At 43.0% G+C, this 21,616-nt stretch overlaps 1 protein-coding gene and 1 long non-coding RNA gene across 4 annotated transcripts; both read right to left on the bottom strand.

Moving 5' to 3' along the window:
• Positions 1–1,145: 1,145 nt before the first annotated feature.
• On the bottom strand, positions 1,146–4,159 carry LOC117054508. The gene is made up of 2 exons (XR_004427501.1): positions 2,942–4,159; positions 1,146–1,854 (listed from the first exon to the last, which is right to left on the bottom strand). It is a non-coding gene; the product is annotated as an uncharacterized LOC117054508 (long non-coding RNA).
• A 1,432-nt stretch (positions 4,160–5,591) lies between these two features.
• On the bottom strand, positions 5,592–19,771 carry LSMEM1 (leucine rich single-pass membrane protein 1). 3 transcript variants are annotated; one of them, XM_033163304.1, is made up of 4 exons: positions 19,687–19,771; positions 12,759–12,887; positions 7,183–7,323; positions 5,592–5,839 (listed from the first exon to the last, which is right to left on the bottom strand). In XM_033163304.1, the coding sequence occupies exons 1-4, from the start codon at positions 19,754–19,756 to the stop codon at positions 5,658–5,660; spliced, it is 522 nt and encodes a 173-aa protein (XP_033019195.1). In that variant the 5' UTR covers positions 19,757–19,771; the 3' UTR covers positions 5,592–5,657. The 3 variants fall into 3 exon arrangements, with proteins under 3 accessions (XP_033019195.1, XP_033019196.1, XP_033019197.1); XM_033163305.1 differs by having other exon boundaries at positions 7,183–7,320; XM_033163306.1 differs by having other exon boundaries at positions 19,570–19,743.
• Positions 19,772–21,616: the final 1,845 nt, after the last annotated feature.

Raw genomic sequence — 21,616 nt, 5'->3', positions numbered from 1 at the left:
TGTTTTTGTTTTTAATTTGTTGCACATAAGTCCCTCCCCCCAAACCTTGACAGTTCAGGCACCCATTCAGTTTTCTGGAGGCCAGCTAGTAAATGTCCTTGTGACTCTGCTCAACAACTGTCTTCACACAAATTTTCCAGTATGAGAATAGGAAGAGTCACTTCCGTACAGTGGGTGACTGCAAGGAAAGCCATTAACTTGAATGGCTTGTAAAGGCAACACTAAAACTAGAAGCATTTGTGTTGAGCTCAGATTAATATCCAAGCATTAGGAGAGAGCTGAAGGGCACCTTTTCATGCTACTTTGGTGCTCAAGTGCAGAATGCAAACATAATGTATACTGGGCATAAAAAGGTAAGGGATCCCTGACAGTAAAGCCCAGTCGCAAATGACTGGGGTTGCATACATGTGCATAAATTGCTACTTTTACCCTTCAAAATATATGGCACTGGGATGCATTTAATTTCTGATTTCTGTTTATTTTTTTCCATAGATTAATATACTTCAATGCAAAGTATTCCCCTGGTGGCTAACTACTTAAAACGTTAAAACATAAAACAACACATGAGACAAAACAAATGTAAAATAAGCAGTAGATTTTAAAATTGCAGCTTATATTACTTGCTCACATGCATTTTAGTAAGAAAAGCAGCATGCATGCTCTTCCTTTTGTACAATGCAATCCTATGCATGTTCACCCAGAAATAAGTCCGAAGCCAATAGAACTTACTCCCTAGCAAAAGTGCATACAATTGAAGGCTTAAATATGGCTATATTCTGTATCCTATATACTACAGCTGTATAAAAACAACAACAACTGTACAATTAGTTTCAGACACTTAAGGGGCACCTGGTCTGCTGCTTCTTGAAAAGCAGCCAGCAACAAACTCAACATAACAATTTGGTTTTGAAACAGGATATAGTCCAAAGCCGCTTCTTACATGGCAAAGCAGCCTGCTGTTCAGTTTTTTTTTTTTACACAAGCAAAAGAGAGAGAAAATACAGTTCCATTGGGCATTGCCAAGCTTCTTTATATGCCTGAAGTAGCTCCTTGGATTCCACCCAATGTTAACATTTATAAACAATGCATCTCAAATTAATTTTTTTTTATTAAAAAATCACATGTGAAAATGTCCTAAAATGTTAGTGTCCTTGCTTTTAAATAACGCATGACCACCAGGGGTCCTTCTTCCCCTAATAGTACACAATACAATATATTCAGCAATATCGCCTCACATTACAGGACAGTTTGCCACCAGAAAAAAGGACTTTGCATAGGGGTTTTGCTTTCAACAGAAACTAGATACAGAACCTTCAGTCACCGAGTTGACAGCAAAGCGCTTACAATGTTATGCATTTTGAAATGGGTGGCCTGTCCCATTTTGTCACTTGAGACAAAACAAGAAGGTGCTTTCCCTTCCTTGCCACCATCTCTTGCCACCCCCTCACTGAAGTCTTGCTTACGGGGGTCACAGGTCTGTGGCTTCCAAGTTCCCGCAAAATGTCTGCAAGATCTCGTCAGAAGCTGCAACAGCTTTTCCTTGCTTCTTTGGTGGTGGCAGTACAAGGGGGTGGGTGGCACCCAGGGCGGTGCCAGAGAAGTAAGGAGAAGCGGTAGCAAGATCACATGAGAACTCTGTGATATCTCATGATATCTTACAAGAAGCCGCCGCCACATTTCACTACTCCGGCGGTGGCAGAGGTGGGCTGAGCGCCCTTGTGGTGCCACCCCTTGGAATTCTGCCGCCTGAGGCGGCTGCCTCAATCTGCCTGATTGGTGGGACAGTATATTCAGCATGTTTTTCTGAGTATACTTGGAACAAAGGCCCAAATCAAAACTTCAGTGCTCAGTTTCCTGGAGCGAGGGAAAGCAAATGAAGTACATCATAATTCCCAACAGCACCCTATTATGCAAAATCAGCATTATTTAGGCATTTACGGGCATAATTATGCCACACATTTAAACTGCCAATAAGTAATCCTGTCTTTGTTTCAGCGACAGGATTAACTTGTGGCATAACTTCTTTGCTTGAACTATTAAGATTGCTTGTACATAACCTATCAGTGACCCTGTATTTGCTCAGTTGTGCACCTCAACCTGGCAAGGTATTCATTGGCTTATATTTACAAATTGCTTTTCTGGATCGGATTCTTCCCATGTAAAAGCATGCTGTAGGGAGAGAAGAGAAACATCCAGCTCTCTGGTGAATATATTTGGTGTTCTTTGCAACAGTTATACAGTACTGTCTGAACTGACAGCCCTGGAAGCATTGACAATCTGTTCAGCAGCAGATTCTTGCCCACACCCATCAATGCACATAAATATTTTTTAGGTTGGGGTCCTGTTCTTTCTTTTATGGCACACTGTACTCCAGATTGTATGTGCTGTTCTCTAGATGGCTATTTTTTACAGCTGATAGTCGGCTGCTCTTTGTAGAGTTGACTGTTAACGTACAGGATGTATCGGTTGGTTTTTTAACAGTGGGCACTAAAGATCAAAGAAAATCTCCTGATAGCTGGGTATTGCTCTCCATCTTTTGAAATGACATACCCATCAGAACTGAGGAAAGGGAGCAAAGAGACTGGGTGGGAGGGAGAAGTTTGCAGTATCAATTGTCATAGAGAAGCACAAGGGAAAAGGGATGAGAGTTTATAGCTCACGTTAGCCAGATCTGGGGATACCGCCTACAGGCAAGTTGCACAACATGTTTTGCTTCCTGGGGACAATCTGATGCCACATCAGTGGTGCTGCTACTTGCTGAAAGAGCATTTATTTGCTGCCAGTATGCTCTGTTCACATGAAGCAAATATTGAAAAGATACCATAAATCTCCAGAGTATTCTTTCATCCACAGAAAATTAACTCCTGTAGTTCTGCCCCAGAAACCATTTATCCCCACTTGGACAAGGATAGAGAGCTTGTAACAATATGAAAATTCTTACTGTAGGAAATTGGACAAGATGACCTTCGGATTCATTTTGGTCCTTCAGTGTTATGTGATGTGATTTGCTCTCTTTTCAGCAAAATCCCAAACTTCATCTGATTCAGTAGCTGCTATAAATCCTAATGAAAATGTTTTCTGCTTTAAGCTTATTAATGGTGCCTTGTCACTTTGCGGGTAAGCTATATTCCTCAGCCTGGATAAAAGTGGAGTGAAGGGTTGCTAAGGAGAGGATACAACTGGGAAACAAAAGAAACCATAATTATTGATAAATGTTGAATGTGCCCTTCCACTCATCTGCAACATTGTACATTCTTCGGAATTATAAATGGACTGCATGGATGTGAGTCTCATTCCTTTGGAACAAGCTCATTGCTATTCAGGACTTTTAAATCAGTGCATCGTGAAGTGCATTGCAAACAGTGGCAAACCAGTCTAGAAGACAGGAAATAGTCGGGAAATGCAGTCATATAAATCCATTCCTGAACTGAAAACGCTGGAGCTGGTTCTGATAAGCAAATGTAGTTGTTTACGATTCATCTTCGTATGTGAATCCTTTGTTATAAAGCTCAACCTGGCTGCAGACTGTAATATGCTTGGATGTTTTTCCTCCCCTTTTGGCAGGAAGCACTAACTGTAATCCTGCCAGAGCTGGACTCTTAGCTAAGCACCTGATTTTTACAACGTTGAGTTGTCACAATTTCAGAAATACAGTATCTGACAATGACTTTTGCTTTCTTTGGGATTGCATTCTCATGGTGCTGTAATTAAATCCTAGTTATACAAAATGTGAGCATGGCAGGTAAACCTCTAATCCATGGATATATTCCCCATATACATGCCTGGTTGTCACTCATTTTGTGTAGTGTTAGTATACCTGTGGTGCAGCCTGGGGAGTCCCTGATTGCTGGCATTGGAAACATAAAAAGCAAACACACACAAGAAGAACAATTCTGCTTTTCTGGAAAATTACCACAACAAGAGCCATGCACAAAGAGAGTCAATAGTGTCAATGAGGGCCAAGCTACATGTTACAATAAATATGATTTTTATAAAATAAAAGAGTGCTTAAAGCGTCCACTTTCATTTTGAAGAAAAAGCAGGCACAGGGCTTCAATCTGGAACATGTTCTGAACCCAGGATGGGGACTGTTATGTTTTCAGTGGTCTGTGTTTGCCTGAGCTTGAGTCTGGACTAAAGATTCTGAGCTGCTGTATTCTGATTCGATACATGATGTCCAATCACAGAACATTTCAGGATTTGGGCCTCTGCCATTGGGTCTTGAACTCTGAGTTGTGATTTGCAGCTTGGGAGTTTAGACAGCCAATCACATTGGGAGTGGGAGTGGCCCAGGCTTTCAGAAATGTATATAAGCAGTTGCTTTGCCCCTGTTTCCCAGTTATGTAGTTCAATAAAGGTTCTTGCAGTTATCACTGTGTCTTTCCTTGTGGGAACCCACCTACAGGTATACTTCAATGGGATATGCAGTTGTTTTCTGCCAAAAGATCCCCTCACACTGCTATTTACTCCCAAATGCTGTTTACTGCAAGTAGCACATTTAGCAGGCAATAACAGCTGGGAGGGACTTTCAAAAGTATCTACCCGGTGCTATGTCTGAGATCAAGCAGCCTTCATTGAACAGATTAATCACTATAGATAGAACTTTCATATCACCAGATGTTATGTCAAACAATGCTTTTCAACAGAGACAATTCACACATTTGGCTGAGAGTCTTAAAGTGTTGAGAAAGCATGTGATGTATACACATGTATGAAACCAGCCAAACATTTGCACTGATGCAAATCAAGGCTTGCCTTAATTGTATAATAATAATAAACAACCTAAAGTGTGCTTTGCAAAGGAGTAAATCCCATCTACCTTCACTTGCAAATTTTATAACACAAGACAAAGCAGACACTTTATGATGTGCCGCTATAAACATATGCAACCTTAGACAAAGCAGATGCTAATTTTTATGTTTATACTGAACAAGAAACAGGAACCACAATACAAGATGTTGCACCATCTGCAAGTGTCTGTAGGTGTGGGATCTAGATGCATCACCTCAAAATCAGACGTATTTTAACTAAGCTCATCCATATAAATAAACACAGGAATAAGCAAGAGCCTAGAAACTGCATTGCACCAATGCACCATAGTTCTAGAGACAAATGCTTAGCAGGCTTTTTAAAGTTCACTCATAAGTGTTACGGAGTCTACAGAATGATTAATAAAAGCTTTGTTGCACAGATGTCAGGAATTAGGTAAGTATACCGAGAGTGGTGCTCTCTATGGTGCTGGAGGAGACTCTTGAGAGTCCCATGGACTGCAAGAAGATCAAACCTATTCCATTCTCAAAGAAATCAGCCCTGAGTGCTCACTAGAAGGACAGATCCTGAAGTTGAGGCTCCAGTACTTTGGCCACCTCATGAGAAGAGAAGACTCCCTAGAAAAGACCCTGATGTTGGGAAAGATGGAGGGCACAAGGAGAAGGGGACGACAGAGGATGAGGTGGTTGGACAGTGTTCTCGAAGCTACTAACATGAGTTTGGCCAAACTGCGGGAGGCAGTGAAGGATAGGCGTGCCTGGCGTGCTCTGGTCCATGGGGTCACGAAGAGTCGGACACGACTGAACGACTGAACAACAACAACCGAGAGTGGATTTTATTGCAAAAATGGCATACTCTCCTGATCCTTCCAGCTGCTCAGTATTCCCTTAGTCAATAGCCTGATGTGGTTCCCTTGCTTGCTTTGTGCTGAAGTTTCCTATACTCCCCATCCATTCTGTCTGATTAAGGTATTGCAAAATCATGTCATTTAATTCCTTAAGGTCATCAATGCTCTTCTTTTCTAGCACTATTTTTCTTGACACTTCATCCATCTTGTCTCCAGTGTGAACTATGGAAGAAAAGGCAATGTTTAAACCAGCACTCAGATTGTCACATTGGATATGGTTCATAATACAGGAAATTGCATAATCAGGAAATTGCACCCTTCTACTCAGCAGGGTGAAGCAACCTGCTTCCAGGCACAATGAGTCGAGGCATAGGTGAAGGCTGAAATTAATGTATGGATGGTGAAGCAAGGTTTTAAGAACATTTAAGTTTACGACCCTGCTGCATTTATTACTTTGCCACATCCCAAGCGAAGTTAACTGTGCTTAAGAGAGGGGGACAGCAGCAAATATACATTTTTATAATAAAATCATGACTAATAGTTTTTTTTGGCATCCACGCAAGCCCTGATCCACTGTGTTCTTCTGCATTTATTTGGTTTCATCTCTGCCTTCCTGGAGTAACATTTCAGCAGTTATCCATATTAAATGACTTAACCCCCCCCCCAATATTATACATTTTTATTATATCACGTGATTTATAATTTCAAAACATTGCCTTTGTATTACCGTTTGTGACAATCATAATTCCCAAATTCCTCTCAGTTCCTCCCTTTTCATATACAGAATTTAGCCCACCTCAAACAAACCTCCAGCCAAAATCACACCAACTGTACACATTTACACGCCCACATACTCCCATTCTCATTCTTTGCCATGCTTATCCTAGGAAAGTACAAAGGAGAGAGAGAAGGGGGTTGGAGGGGAACAGGAGAATCACATAGCATTTCTAAAACACCATATGAAGGGAGATCAAATTGCATTACTCAAGTCTCTTTTAATATAAACCACCTGTTCCCTCCCTGCCAGTTGCAAAACAAGGCAATGTTGACTGGATGGTGGGTTTTAGATTTCCATTCGCATAAGATCAGCTTTTTAGCTATTCACACAGCTTTATACTAAAATACTTTTTTATTGCCACTGTGAGCATTGTTCGTTTGTTCATTCATCTATTCATTTATTCGTTGTGCCACGTAATCAAAGATGATAGCATGCTACAAAATACCGCATTTTTCGGTCCATAAGACGCTCCGGACCATAAGACGCACCAATTTTTAAAGGGGAAAAACTAGGGGAAAATATTTTTTCCTGGTTTTCCTCCTCTAAAAGGCTGGGAGGGGGAGCGAAGGAGCAGCAGCGGTGGAGGGACTGGGAGAGGAACATGCTACGGGCCTCCCCTGCCTCTCCCACCCTGCCGACACCAGCGAAAGTGGGGCAGAGAAAGGGGAAGCCCAGTAGCGATGCTGTAGGGCTTCCTGTCCTCCCACCCCACAATTCTAGGCCATTAAATTCCAGCCTATCCTCCCCTTGCAACCGATATCGTAAGAACTAAGGCATGCTTACTTACCTATTAAGATTATTACAAAAGAAACTAGTGCCAAGCTGACAATTAAAGTAATGATCAATGTGACAAAGAACCAGCTTTGGCATCTCATGCTGTTTTGAATTGTCAAACACCTCTGACTGTGTAAGTTCTCTTCCCAGACTGCTGCAAAACAAAGACAAAATTCTAAGAGGAAAACATGCAATGGCCTTTGAGAATAAACATAGCAAGTTGGCTCTGGTTTTAAGAAGACAATAATGGGAAATGCTAACGATTTATGAACTGGAGCCATGTATCACCCTGCTAAGTAATGCACTACTATCATGTCATCCAAGAAACTTTTAATTTCAGCATCATAAGCAATTATTCACTTAAAAGGTGACTTAAAACGCATCACGTGCTTACTCAATAGTCTGTTACTTCAGATGTGTCCGTGTGTGTGATTGGCCCATGTGGGGAGCCAACCAATCCAAATAACTTTATTGTACTAGCCATTGGCCAATGGCCATGACAAATCTGAATCAAAAATAAATACAAGCAAAAGGGGTGCCATGCCACAAATAATAGTCTCTATTTAGGTCTCTGTGTCTCCCTTACAGTTCACTGCTAAATTGTCCAGAGCAGGCTTCCTCAAACTCAGCCCTCCAGATGTTTTTGGCCTACAACTCCCATGATCCCTAGCTAGCAGGACCAGCGGTCAGGGATGATGGGAATTGTAGTCTCAAAACATCTAGAGGGCCAAGTTTGAGGAAGCCTGGTCCAGAGTCTTCTTTCTGAACTTTTTGGCTGCCAAAGCAAAAAGGGTGACTTTATGATTCACTGAAGCGTTTACATCGCTAAGAAGCCATAGGACCTTCTCCGCTGGGGAGAGACATCTTTCCTGTACGGACGGTCGGGTGAGAAATCGCCTCCTGAGTCCAGTGTATAGTGGGCAATATAGTAAAAAGTGCAAGATGTCTTCCACCTGCGGTTGCCCATGTGAGGAGTAATTCTGGCCCTGGATTGACTCCAGGTTGGTCACTGGACAGGAAAGGCTATAAGAGGCTGCTTGTTTGGGGTCGTTACCTGAGTGACAACAAATTTCTGACTCTGCTGTGTTTTCATCTGCCTTCCTTTGACTCTGACTTCTTGGCTCACTCTTGACTGGACGTGATGCACAGAGAAAATTGTGACGATATAATAAGTAGCTGACTTTTGACAACCTCCTAGGACAGGTGTGGGGAACCTTTGACCTTCCAGTTGTTACTGAACTGCAATTCCCATCAGCCCTAGCAAACATGGCTAGGCATGGAAGGAAATCTGGCGGGTCAAAGTTTCCCCACAACTGCCCTGGTTCTTCTCTGCTAGGCATGAACAGAACCATTATTAAAGTATCTGTCACAGAAAGCCCTCAGTGAATCAACAGAGTGGACTAGGATAAATCCCTACTTGAAGAGTTGGCTGTACTGGACAAATTTTGAGAGCAAGCCTAATTTTTCTAACATAAATCTTTCTGCCTGAGCAGAAACCAAAGTTTGCAGACTTTTAATAGTTGTCCGCCTCTTCCCCCCATTTACTCCATTTCATAACAAACCTATTAGGTGTTAAGTTTCATCACAATGGAGGCAGCTTCCCAGTCACAGGAATGAAATGTGGAGTACCTCTAGGGTGGGCTTTCAAACACAGTAAGCTATCTTTAACAAATGTCTCTTGTCCGCTCTGCTTAATGGGCAGTCCTTAGAAAGTGAGCTGGCCAAGAGAATCAGATTAAACTATTGAAAACCATCCATGAGCAAGAAACCCTGCCCAGCTGCCAACAGCGTGGCGCTGCTGTGTTCTTGGCCAAAATAGAAATGCAGCCCTGCTTCTCAGCTAAACTGAAGGCACCTATTTCAGAAGCTCATTTAAAATGGTTCCAGGCTTGCTGCCTTATATATCGCCCATTTTGAGCCCCAGTATAAATAAATGAGCACCTGATAATGCATTTCAGCATATAAATATGGTGGGGAGCCAATATGGTATAGTGATTAGCATGCCGGACCAAAACCTGGGAGATAGGGTTCAAATCCCTGCTCAGCCATGAAGCTCACTGGGTGACCTGGGGCCAGTCACTATCTCTTAACCTAAGACCATTCAATTCAAACTTTATTTGCGTAGCCGACTGGCCATAGCATCTAAAAGACAAACACCAACAAAAATACAACAAATATGGTTACCAATAAAACCTTATAACCTATTAAAACTCAAGGTAATAGCTCCTTGGAACTTAACATAAATAGTAAAATGATAATAATAATGATAATAATAAAGTCCTATGCTGGGAATCCGGATGACTACACTGTTGTCGTTCAGATAGCAGCTCTCAGTCTCATTGCTCTCGCGATAAATCTGGCAACCTTCTCTGTTATCGAGCTGTTCTGGTCGGCTAGAAGTGAAAACAATTTAGCTTCACAAGAGCGGCCTGGGATGGCAGATAGGAGCGGCATGATGGTCTCATCCCTCAGGTCTTTATATAGGGGGCAGGACAAGAGTACGTGTGACACAGACCATAGGGTTGTTGTGAGGATAAAAACAGAGAGAGAGAAAGCTGTGTATGCCACCTTGGACTCCCCGGAGGAAAGGTGGGATATAAATGAAATAAACAAAACAATAATGTAGAAATTTCAGCTTTCATATTTATCTTACCATACACAAAGGCATTGCGTTAATTGGGGCATTAAAAAACCTCATAAAATCATTACTTGAAAACATTTTTTAAAAAATAAAATCCTAAGGATGTTTGCAATTTAGAAAGCCGATCACAGATTCCTGCGGGAAAAAACAGCTGACAGCCATAAAGAGGGCATCTGTCTGAATGTTAGAGGGCAAGAGCACACATCTCCAAGGCTGCATTCCCAAACCGCATACTGGAGAGCAGCCCACTGAAGTCAAAAGAAGGGGAAACAAATGGCTCTGAGAAGCAGTCCTTTAAAAACTCAAAGCATGCATTGATCTGCAAACTCTAGTGCTAAGATGAATTCACCATACTGGAAGCCCATAGTAACCCTTAACAGCGCTGAGCGGCACCACATAACATGGGTTATGAGGACACACACACCCCTCTCATGTTTTATAATATTGTTATGAGTTTCTGGGTGTGATACCTGTATAATCCTAAAGGTAAAGGTAAAGGGACCCCTGACCATTAGATCCAGTCGTGGACAACTCTGGGGTTGCGGCGCTCATCTCGCTTTATTGACCGAGGGAGCCGGCGTACAGCTTCCAGGTCATGTGGCCAGCATGACTAAGCCACTTCTGGCGAACCAGAGCAGCGCACAGAAACGCCGTTTACCTTCCTGCTGGAGCGGTACCTATTTATCTACTTGCACTTTGACGCGCTTTCGAACTGCAAGGTTGGCAGGAGCTGGGACTGAGCAACGGGAGCTCACCCTGTCACAGGGATTCGAACCGCTGACCTTCTGATCGGCAAGCCCTAGGCTCTGTGGTTTAACCCACAGCGCCACCCTAGCAAGTGTTAAAAGTTAATCAAGCCAGGCTAGCTTCCTGGTGAGATAACAGCCTGGAACAAAAGAAAGGCAAAGGCAAAGGCAAAAGAAAGACAACAAAGGAAAGGGGGCTCCGTGCCAGATGCAAAATGGGTGGGGCCCCTCCTCCAGCTCTTAGAGAGTTAGAAGGACAAAGCCTGTGTTTGGAGGCCAGAGTTGGTTGTGATGTGACCTAGAGGAAAAAGCTGCAGGCTGGCAAAGGGCACCACGCCGAGGGACCCAAGACACTTAGAGATAGTCCTGACACGCCTGTTTATTTGATCAGAAACAAACCATTCTAAAGCACACATTTTACCGAGAACTTTCAGTCAAATTGTATATAGGCACGCTTTCTAAGTTAAGGACAAGCCACAGGATTCTGTATCTGTTCCAGCATCAAAGTGTGGAATGTTGCCAAGAGACAATAACTTCCAAAGAACTTTCAGAACACTGCAAGGGAGTTGAGCACAGAGAGCTAAAAATAATATTTGTTACCATGTGTACAGTAGAGACAAATACACATGAGAATAAAATTTGGGTGGAGCAACTGAAAAACAATTATCTGGTGTGGCTATATGGAGCGGGGAACTTGTCTGTCTTGTCAAGAGAATATCATGGTCAACCAAGCCCCTGCTGAGGAAACAATGATCCCAGAAAGGGTTGCATTTCCTCCTCTTCAAAACAAGGAGAGGGAAGCAATGCCCTTCAGATGCGGTTGGACTTCAGCTCTCATCAGTTCCACCCAGCATGGCCAATGGTAAGAGATGATGGGAGCTGGAGTCTTAACAATATCTGCAAGGCCACACAAAACCCTAAAATGTATTTTATATAATTGGCTTTTTATTTCTATTTTTTGTATATCGTATTGTTGTTTTATTGCTGTGGCCGATGGCTGACGCAAATAAAGATTCATTCATTCATTCATTCTGGAGGGCCGCAGGCTCCCCATCCCTGAAATAGTGAAGTTTAGAGTCAAATGATTCAGATCGAAATAGAACAACCAGACAAAATGAAAATCTCATATCCTTCTGACAAGCTGCTTAAGGGCACATTCTGAAGACAAAAGACATAGCCAACTCTATGAAGCCAAGCAGATCTGGATCTGGTCAGTGCCTGAATGGAGGACAATCTGGGAACGCCATGATGGAAGAATTGTGAAATATAAGATCTATCAAATAAATAAATAAACACGACGTTTTAAGGCAATCCTAAATGTATTGATTTGGGAGCAAGCACAGTGGGACTGACTTCTCTGGGAACATGCGTGGGATTGTGCTGCGCATGCAGCTAATTAATTCAGCGGGGAAATATATGGCAGCTAAAAAGTTATAGAGAAAGAAAGAGGTGCACATTGAAAGCAGCTAATGGACGAAGCACATTGTTCATAGCCTGAAAAGCAGTGAACAAGTAGGCAATTAACAATTTTTTTAACAGCCTCAGCATATTGTTCTATTTATTAAAAAAAAGCCACCCTGTTTTAGTTTCAGAGCAACTCAAAGCAGCTTAGTAGTATGCAATCACTACCAGTTCAGTGTTTATTCATAAATCAGTGATATTATCATATAACAAAAAAAATCAAAGGAAACAGAAGAGAAAGTCTCTGTACCGTTCTTTAACTGTTGTACAGAACGGATTTTTTTGGCCGCTGCAGTTTTTATTACCCCTGGAGCACTTTGGCATCGACAAATGGCAGCTGCCAAAATTCACTCTTTGGAAGAAAATATATATCACCACTAAGCCCCATCTTCAAAGAAAATCATAGTTTTGCACAGTTGTGTAAATGAACCTGTAGTCATATATTTTGAACTATTATCTTTAAAACGTGTACAGAAGACAGATAGATTTAAGCTATGTATCTCACACAAACCACCCTATCAACCTATTGTGAATGCCAACTTGTTAATTTAACCTTGCAAGGTGCTGACTCAAGTTGAAGTCTACATTGACTACCCATGGTTTAGATGCACAGTTAACATCTGGTCTCTCCTTACTAAACCACCCTGAGAACACATTTATCTAGACAAATAAGCCACAAAGCGAGTAGCGTTATTCTGATATCCCGAAAGGTGGTTGACAAATGGTCTGCAGCATACATACCGGTGTGCCGATATCGATCCGCACAAAGATTTTGTTCATTTAAGTTGTTCAAAGAATCAACTGCATAAAGCTTCCTTTCTTTATGAAGGTTTTGCAAGTCACTTTCCACGGAAGAACTCTCCATCACACCTATGAGATAACAGCATTATTGCAGTGAGAGCTGTTCGGCAGTGGAATTTGCTACCAAGGAGTGTGGTGGAGTCTCCTTCTTTGGAGGTCTTTAAGCAGAGGCTTGACAGCCATCTGTCAGGAATGCTTTGATGGTGTTTCCTGCTTAGCAGGGGGTTGGACTGGATGGCCCTTGTGGTCTCTTACAACTCTATGATTCTATGATTCTTCTTTTAATGAAACTTGGCAACATGTCTCTAAACGATATATTTGCTCTTTGAGGCAGCAAACACCTGTGATGGCAACCTCAAAATAGGAAGCTGTTGTTGTTGTTGATGATGATGTTTAAATCTAACTTAAGGGCGTTGAAACCTCGGTGATAAAATCAACGCCCTTGTTGTTGTTGTTCAGTCGTTCAGTCGTGTCTGACTCTTCGTGACCCCTGGCGTGCTCTGGTCCATGGGGTCACGAAGAGTCGGACACGACTGAACGACTGAACAACAACAACAAGGGCGTTGATTTTATCACCGAGGTTTCCGTATGACCTTGATGGCTGCTGGAATGGAGTTCAGTACCCCCTACATCACCTGCACAAAGGTTAAGTAAATATGCCCTCAAAAATCCAGAATGCACGAGGCACTGTTTGCTTTTCCTGCTCAGCTCCTGTTTGCACTGACTCAGCTTCTCCTACTTTGAACACACATGCTTACACTTTACTGGATGCTAGGACCTTCCCCGCCACTCTGAACAAAGGAGAGGTGCCAAGAACTTCTCTCTGTGAGCGATCATGGTGATGGTGGCTCACACAGGCACCTTTCCCCCCATTCATGGGGCAGCTAATGGGGGGACATGAGAAGTATTGATCCTGTTTGCCGCAGGGCCTCATTTGAAGATCATGGAATGAAGGAGAAGACATGTAAACTAACAGCAGAAACAGAGGAAAATACCGAAGGGTGCAGAGTAGCCCTGTAGCCAGGAAATGGGTTCTGTGTCTCCCTAGAGTTGTGTTTTGCCACTGCCCCACCCCCGGATTTGCTGTAGTAGTAAAATTATCTTTTTAATTTGTTACAGGAGCAATTTAAGAATAGGGTGCTCAGAAAAATTCGGTGAATAAGGTGAGGAAAGTGCACAAGATAAGCATCATCTGGAAGAGACAACCCCAAGTCTGCTCATGCAACACTTTCCCTAATAATGGATTTTTCATTCATTTTGATCCTGACCAAAAAACAACAACCCCAGCCTATATAGTACCATGACCCTTGACAAGTTAACTATTAGAATTTTGTACTATGGGCTAGAATTAAGACCCCATCCCTTGAATTTTCCTTTGTTCTGCTTTCCAGGTTCAGTTTCATTCTTAACACAGCTGGTAATGAAGTAAAGGATGCGGATGGTGCCTAGAGCTAACCGATCAGAAGGTCAGCGGTTCGAATCCCCGCGATGGGGTGAGCTCCTGTTGCTCGGTCCCTGCTCCTGCCAACCTATCAGTTTGAAAGCACAAAGTAAAAGTAGATAAATAGGTACCACTCTGGCGGGAAGGTAAACGGCATTTTCGTGCACTGCTCTGGTTCGCCAGAAGCGGCTTAGTCATGCTAGCCACATGACCTGGAAGTTGTACGCCGGCTCTCTCGGCCAATAAAGCGAGATGAGCACTGCAACCCCAGAGTCATCTGCGACTGGACCTAATGCAAGTAAAGGTCCTTTACCTTTAATGAAGAAGTATGTTTGTATGCCTGCAGTGAGTAGTAAGAGTTTGTTTATTCTGCAGTTATTAAGATGAGTAGTGCAGGACTGGGTGCTCATTGCTAAAGTGTGAGATAAAGAGATAACTGAAAGCAATCTGAAAAGAAAGTCTACCCTAATTTACCCTTTACTTGCTTAAAGCACTCTCTATATGCACCATCAGGGTGGCTATTTTTTCTTCTTTTTCTTGTGTACCTGATGGCAAAGAATGAAACAGCCCTATAGGAATAAAAACATGGCTGTGTACACTCTACAGTTAACTGGCTGGTCGCTCAGGCCTAATTTCTGATTTTCCCCAATGTGTGAAGCTCAGTATGAGGCCTGTTCAGGGTTTCTGGGCAGAAAAAAAATCAATGCAGCAACCAGTTTTTAAAAATCCATTTGCTTTCCACAATTAGTTTCCCCCCTTTTTTTTTGTTAGTAATTTGTATAACAACCGGTTAAAAATTATTTGAACCAGTTAAAAATGATTTTGTTTTATACCTTTCACTATCACCTTGTTCACTGTATCGTTAACATTCTTTCTTCTTATAAAAAAAATGTGCCAGTCATTTAATGCCTGGTACTCAAACTAAATTTTCTGTTAACCTACATAATGGACTATGTAAATATGAATTTTACTCTGCATGGAAGAGAAGGAGTGAGGGGAAAGATCACTACCTTTCCCTCCCCCTGGCCTTCCCACATCCTCTCCCACAAGTGAGTAGAGCAGGAAATTGGCTGGGGCTATGTGCTTCCCCCCACCCCACAAAAAAAATGCTGAACCCAGAAATGTGGTTATCCCACCCAACAAGGAAATATGGCTACAGGGCTGCTGCAAAGGAAGTTCTCAAACATTGTGAGAAGTTTCTTGTTTCCAACTTGTTCTGATGCAGTGCACAAATGTCTGCTCGGCTTCACCTTTTACCCTTTTGGCAGTTCACCAAGGACAAGCTGAATGACATTAAAAATATCTGGCCAACTTTCTTCCCTGTGCCTTGGTTTCTGTGCCACAAGTCTCCTGAGTCATCTTTTCTTCAGTATTGACTGTAAGGGGCCCTTATGCTTTGGTCTCAAACTGAAAAATTAGACTGCTTCTTAGCAACGTGGAAGTATTATTCACTTCTGCTGCTGAAATCTATCACTGTATCTCAGTCTACCTAAGTGAGGTGTTGGAGCAGGAGTGAGCAGTTCCACGCAGGATTTTCCTGCAGGATTGGTGACGGCATCTCCTGGGTCTCTATTTGCCCATCTTCCGTATGCCAAAGAAATAAGCCTTTCTCGGTAGAAACAGAGGAAGAAATAGGTTCCATTGGCAGGGCTAAGGCTTAAACTGTCACTTGTATTTTGAAAAAGTCCAAAATCCATTTGTTATGATGAACCAAAATGTCATACACCAAGCTACTGAGTCCACCAGAACTCTTCATCAGGCGAGATGTCCTACTTACACTGTTGGAGGCAGGAAGCCTCTGAATGCCATTTGCTGTGAACAAGGCCAGCTCAAGACATTTTGGACCTTTGAGGCAAACCACAAAATGGCAGCCTCCTCCTTGCTAGGGAAGAAGAGGATAGCGAAGCTCTACATTGGGAACAATGTGGGGCAGGATAAAGATCCACATTGGGATCTGCTGCCCCTGTGGATTCTGCCGCCCAAGGCCTTGTCTCATGGGTGGGCCAGCCCTGGCTGTGAATCACAACTGGGGTAAGTGCTTTTGAATTCAGCTCCAGCTTGCTGCCTTCCTATAGGCATCTAGTTGACCACTGTCAGAAGAAAATGCTGGACTAGATGGGCCATTGGACTGCTCCTGCAGGTTCGTCTTATGAATTTCAAGCAAAGTGGGAAAAAGCTGGCTTGGTATTACAGCCATAATAGGTTGGTTAATTCCCCCTCCCCTCCCCCTTGTATAATAGTTTTAGAATGGACGTGTACATTTGAACTGCCATATATAAGCTCTACGGTGGGTTGAACGTCTGTAGGGTGACGTAACTTTTCCACGCAGCATGTAATTAAACAATGGCGCTTGCTCCCACAGGAAGCAGTGATGGCCTCAAACGTAGATGGCTTTATAAAGAGGATTAGACAAATTTGTAGAAGACAAAGCTATCAAGGGCTACTCGCCATGACCTCCACTGTCAGAGACCTCATGCCACTGATTATCAGTTTCTGGGAAACTGGGCGGGTGAGCAGAATACTGTTGCACTCATCTCCAGGTATCTGGTTGGCCACTGTGAGAACAGGATGCTGGGCTAGATGCTGAGCCATTGGCCTGATCTAGCAGGCTCATTTTATGTTATCTCTTACTCATACTTCATCTCTTATGCCCAGCATTGCAGTGTTGAAATGAGCTGGTTGCCCATCCTGGCTTATAAAAGCTAGCCGGGAAGGGCTGGGCGATGGGCTCTGCGCGGTGGTGAATGCTTCCCTCTGCGAGGGAATCTTTCCAGACCCGCTGAAAGAGGCGGTCATTAAACCGCTTCTTAAAAAAACATCTCTAGACCCGGCCAATATGGCCAACTATCGCCCAGTCTCAAATTTACCATTCTTGGGCAAGGTGATTGAGCGGGTGGTTGCTGAACAACTCCAAGCACGCCTGGAAGATGCGGACCATTTGGATCCCTTCCAATCAGGATTCAGGCCTCATCATGGGACTGAAACTGCCTTGGTCGCGCTGGTTGATGATCTCCGGCGGGCTAGGGACAAAGGTGAGAGCTGTTTCCTGGTTCTGCTGGATCTCTCAGCGGCCTTTGACACCATCGACCATAACATCCTTCTGGACCGGCTAGAGGGGTTGGGAGCTGGGGGCACTGTTATACAGTGGTTCCGCTCTTTCCTCCTGGGCCGTGTTCAGAAAGTGGTGGTGGGGGATGAGTGTTCAGACCCCTGGGCTCTCACTTGTGGGGTGCCTCAGGGTTCTGTCCTCTCCCCCATGCTTTTTAATATCTATATGAAGCCGCTGGGAGAGATCATCAGGGGGTTTGGGTTGGGTGTTCATCAATATGCAGATGACACCCAGCTCTACCTCTCTTTTAAATCAGAACCAGTGAAGGCGGTGAAGGTCCTGTGTGAGTGCCTGGAGGCTGTTGGAGGATGGATGGCGGCTAACAGATTGAGGTTGAATCCTGACAAGACAGAAGTACTGTTTTTGGGGGACAGGAGGCGGGCGGGTGTGGGGGACTCCCTGGTCCTGAATGGGGTAACTGTGCCCCTGAAGGACCAGGTGCGCAGCCTGGGAGTCATTTTGGACTCACAGCTGTCCATGGAAGCGCAGGTTAATTCTGTGTCCAGGGCGGCTGTCTACCAGCTCCATCTGGTACGCAGGCTGAGACCCTACCTGCCCGCAGACTGTCTTGTCAGAGTGGTGCATGCTCTGGTTATCTCCCGCTTGGACTACTGCAATGCGCTCTACGTGGGGCTACCTTTGAAGGTGACCCGGAAACTGCAATTAATCCAGAATGCGGCAGCTAGACTGGTGACTGGGAGTGGCCGCCGGGACCACATAACACCGGTCCTGAGAGATCTGCATTGGCTCCCAGTACGTTTCCGAGCACAATTCAAAGTGTTGGTGTTGACCTTTAAAGCCCTAAATGGCCTCGGTCCTGTATACCTGAAGGAGCGTCTCCACCCCCATCATTCAGCCCGGACACTGAGATCCAGCGCCGAGGGCCTTCTGGCGGTTCCCTCACTGCGAGAAGCAAAACTACAGGGAACCAGGCAGAGGGCCTTCTCGGTAGTGGCGCCCGCCCTGTGGAACGCCCTCCCGTCAGAAGTCAAGGGAATAAACAACTACCTGACATTCAGAAAACACCTAAAGGCAGCCCTGTTTAGGGAAGTTTTTAATTTGTGACTCTGTATTGTATTTTGATTGTTGGAGGCCGCCCAGAGTGGCTGGGGAGACCCGGCCAGATGGGCGGGGTATAAATAATAAATTATTATTATTATTATTATTATTACTAACAGCCAATCCTGAGGCACAAATATGAAAGATGAAATCCCTGACAGCTGCATCAGCTTTCATGACATGTATCTGCACCATTCTGCATGCTTATTTGCTGTCAATCTCTCTTAGAACCGAGCGTCAGGGTACTATATATTCAAATACAAGGAAGCTAAGCAAAAGGTTCCCATTAGTAAAGAGATGGAGGAAAAAGTACTGATAAGTGATAAAAAAATAAGATTTGCAGAACCTTTCTTTCTGAACTAGTGAGGATTGCAAGGAGAGCTCTGGTTGCAACGAACATGCCCATTCTGATCGAAAATATGTTATATGTGCAACACTGAGTTCAGGACAGAGGGATTATTGCTCCCATGGGAAACTGTGACACAGGGAAGGGAGTCATATCAAACACGGCCATATAACGATTCATTATTTCTATTTTTGGTTTCCCTCAACAAAGGACCAGACACAGTGCTTTAGCCCAAGTTGCACAGAATTCTATAGGTTCACCACCAGTTATTCACAGCGTTTTTTGAAATCCCTGAGGGAGATGTTTTCTCAGTGCTTCCTGTTAGAGAATCAACAAGCAAGAACTATGGAAGAGTCTTCTAATTAACTCTGCTCTAGTCAATCTAATTTGCTTTGACTGACTGGTTTTAAGTATAGTTTGAAAAAGCCAGCTGTCCTGCTATGCACTTAAGTCTAATGAAAAATTAAAACAAAGAAGTTGCATGTGATCTGTGTTTTCTTTCCCTTGAGTGTGGCTGGAAGCAGAAGCTAACGGCATGAGCACTCAAAACTCAGCAGCAGCTCTTAACACGGTAACTATAACCTTTCGTGCATTTGAGTGAGTTGGTGTCGGTATTGATTTGGTCTTTGACTCGTCACTTGTTTCTACCCCCACCCCCACCCCCGTTTAATTTATTTAGGATGAAGAGAGAAGTTAGAAGAAAAGGTAACTGCAGTTAACCAAAGATCTGAAAATAAATACAGCTAACCAAAGAATATTAGCAGATTCAAAACCATAAAAGCTGAAGGTTACTTACATCTTTAACCATGTCCAGAATTCAGAATAATTCTCCAGAGTCTAATTCTAAATCATTTCAGAAGAATTCTGGTATTTTGTTCAAGTAGAAAACATACTGTATGCTATTCCTCTTGCCCTTTGGAACGCCATTGGAGTCTCTCAACTAAACCCACAAGCTTAGCTCTGAAAGACAGTGTGCTTTCCATCTATATTTAGTATTCATTTGAGCCAAGTTGTCAGGTTTCAAATACTTCGTTAGAAGACAGTATAATTTTTAAACATACTTATATAGACAGGGTAAAGTTTATAACATTCGTGAATAGATGTGAACCCACCACGTCAATAAAATATGCTGATGTTGTGCAATGTTGTTCTCCGGTATATAAAAGATGCAAACATGTATGTATTCACTATCCATCGGAGAGAACTGAACATCTCAAGAGTTGAAGCTGATACAGCTGGCTTTCTCATCTAGTGGCACCATACCCTCCTGGGTAGATTGAGGCAGGAGCCTCATTGTCATGGTAGACAAAACCCATTCAACTTAGCCAAGGCTTTTAACTGAATTATGCTCCTGCACCTCTCCACTAGTCTCCTTGTCTGCTGTCGCATTGATCTTAAGTCTTCTTTATTTATTTAGTATCCTAAAATATTTATAGGGTGCTTTTCTGAGCAACAACAAAAAAGCAGCTTACATAGAGGGGTTGCTAACCTTTTTGGGCCAGTGGGCAAATTTGCAGACTACAGAAATTGTGCCTGGTGCCAAACAGACACAACTACAAGTGCATGTCACAACCTACCAGTATGCTGTTGACTACAATAGAATGCTTCCTTTAAGTCTAATTTCAGTGGAGGGAGGGGACAGTGCAGGTGCCCTCTGGCTTGCAACAATTAAAAATATTATTTTTAAAAATAAAAATAATCAGCATTATTAAAATAAAACATAAAACAAACTCACCAAAACAGACTCAGAACTTGAGTAACAATGCTATTCCAGCTTCCATCCATTTAGCACAGGGGTAGGCAACCTAAGGCCCGTGGGCCGGATGCCGCCCAATCGCCTTCTCAATCCGGACAACGGACGATCTGTGAATCAGCGTGTTTTTTCATGAGTAAAATGTGTCCTTTTATTTAAAATGCATCTCTGGGTGATTTGTGGGGCCTGCCTGGTGTTTTTACATGAGTAGAATGTGTGCTTTTATTTAAAATGCATCTCTGGGTTATTTGTGGGGCACAGGAATTCATTCATTATTTTTCCCCCAAAATATAGTCCGGTCCACCACATGATCTGAGGGACGCTGGACCGGCCCCCTGCTGAAAAAGGTTGCTGACCCCTGAGTTAGCAGGACAAAAATTACTCGGTCTACTATGTTTGCTCTTTTTATTTTTTTACTATTTAAAAATAGATTTAGCATTACAAAGTTCTGGTTGTTTAATTGACAGGCACTCTGGGCACTTTTAATAGGAAAGTGACTCAACTATTTAAAATAAATGGAGTACCAGCCAGTTGCCAGTAGTCAATTTTTTCAGTGCATATGCAAATTCGTTTTTATCCTTTCGTTTTCATATTTACATAGAAATAATTAATATTGGCACATCAATAGAATTGTATTGGTTTGTTTTACTTCCAGCAAGGAGGCTCAGGAGGAAGATACTTCTTGAGGGCTTGCTCTTGGATGCAGCTGGTGAGGAAAGAAGCCTCAATTTTTATAATTTTTTTATACATTAGGCAGTTTGTGAGATAAAGGGAGGAAAACCCACCCAGTCAGTAAGATGGGGTCTGAAAGATGAAGCTGCTTGGAAACGATTTATAATGAGTTGAAAAAAATGTTTAAAATAACTTTCTAAAAACCCTGAAGCTTTTCTTTTAGGAATTCTAGGTGCCGAAATTTCACGGGAGCAGAAAAGGCTATTTATGTATGCGACCACGGATGTTATTGCCCCAGAGATGGAAAGAAGATAAGAGTCCTCACCAGAGAAGAATGGCAGATCAAGTTGATGGATTATGCTGAAATGGCCAAAATGACCGGAAGTGTCAGAAATCAGCAAGACCAGAATTTTAATAA

This window comes from Lacerta agilis, chromosome 10, assembly GCF_009819535.1.
Source record: "Lacerta agilis isolate rLacAgi1 chromosome 10, rLacAgi1.pri, whole genome shotgun sequence".
Taxonomy (NCBI): domain Eukaryota; kingdom Metazoa; phylum Chordata; class Lepidosauria; order Squamata; family Lacertidae; genus Lacerta; species Lacerta agilis.
This window is presented reverse-complemented; position numbering and strand designations above follow the sequence as displayed.

Excerpts from the sequence above, each read along its gene's own strand:
- LSMEM1 (XM_033163304.1), bottom strand. The coding sequence starts at position 19,756 with ATGGAAAGCACACTGTCTTTCAGAGCTAAGCTTGTGGGTTTAGTTGAG. Across the intron at positions 7,324-12,758 it reads GGATCGATATCGGCACACCG|CAGTCTGGGAAGAGAACTTA; the intron begins GTATGTATGCTG and ends TTTGTTTTGCAG. Across the intron at positions 5,840-7,182 it reads TTTTGTAATAATCTTAATAG|TTCACACTGGAGACAAGATG; the intron begins GTAAGTAAGCAT and ends TTTCTTCCATAG.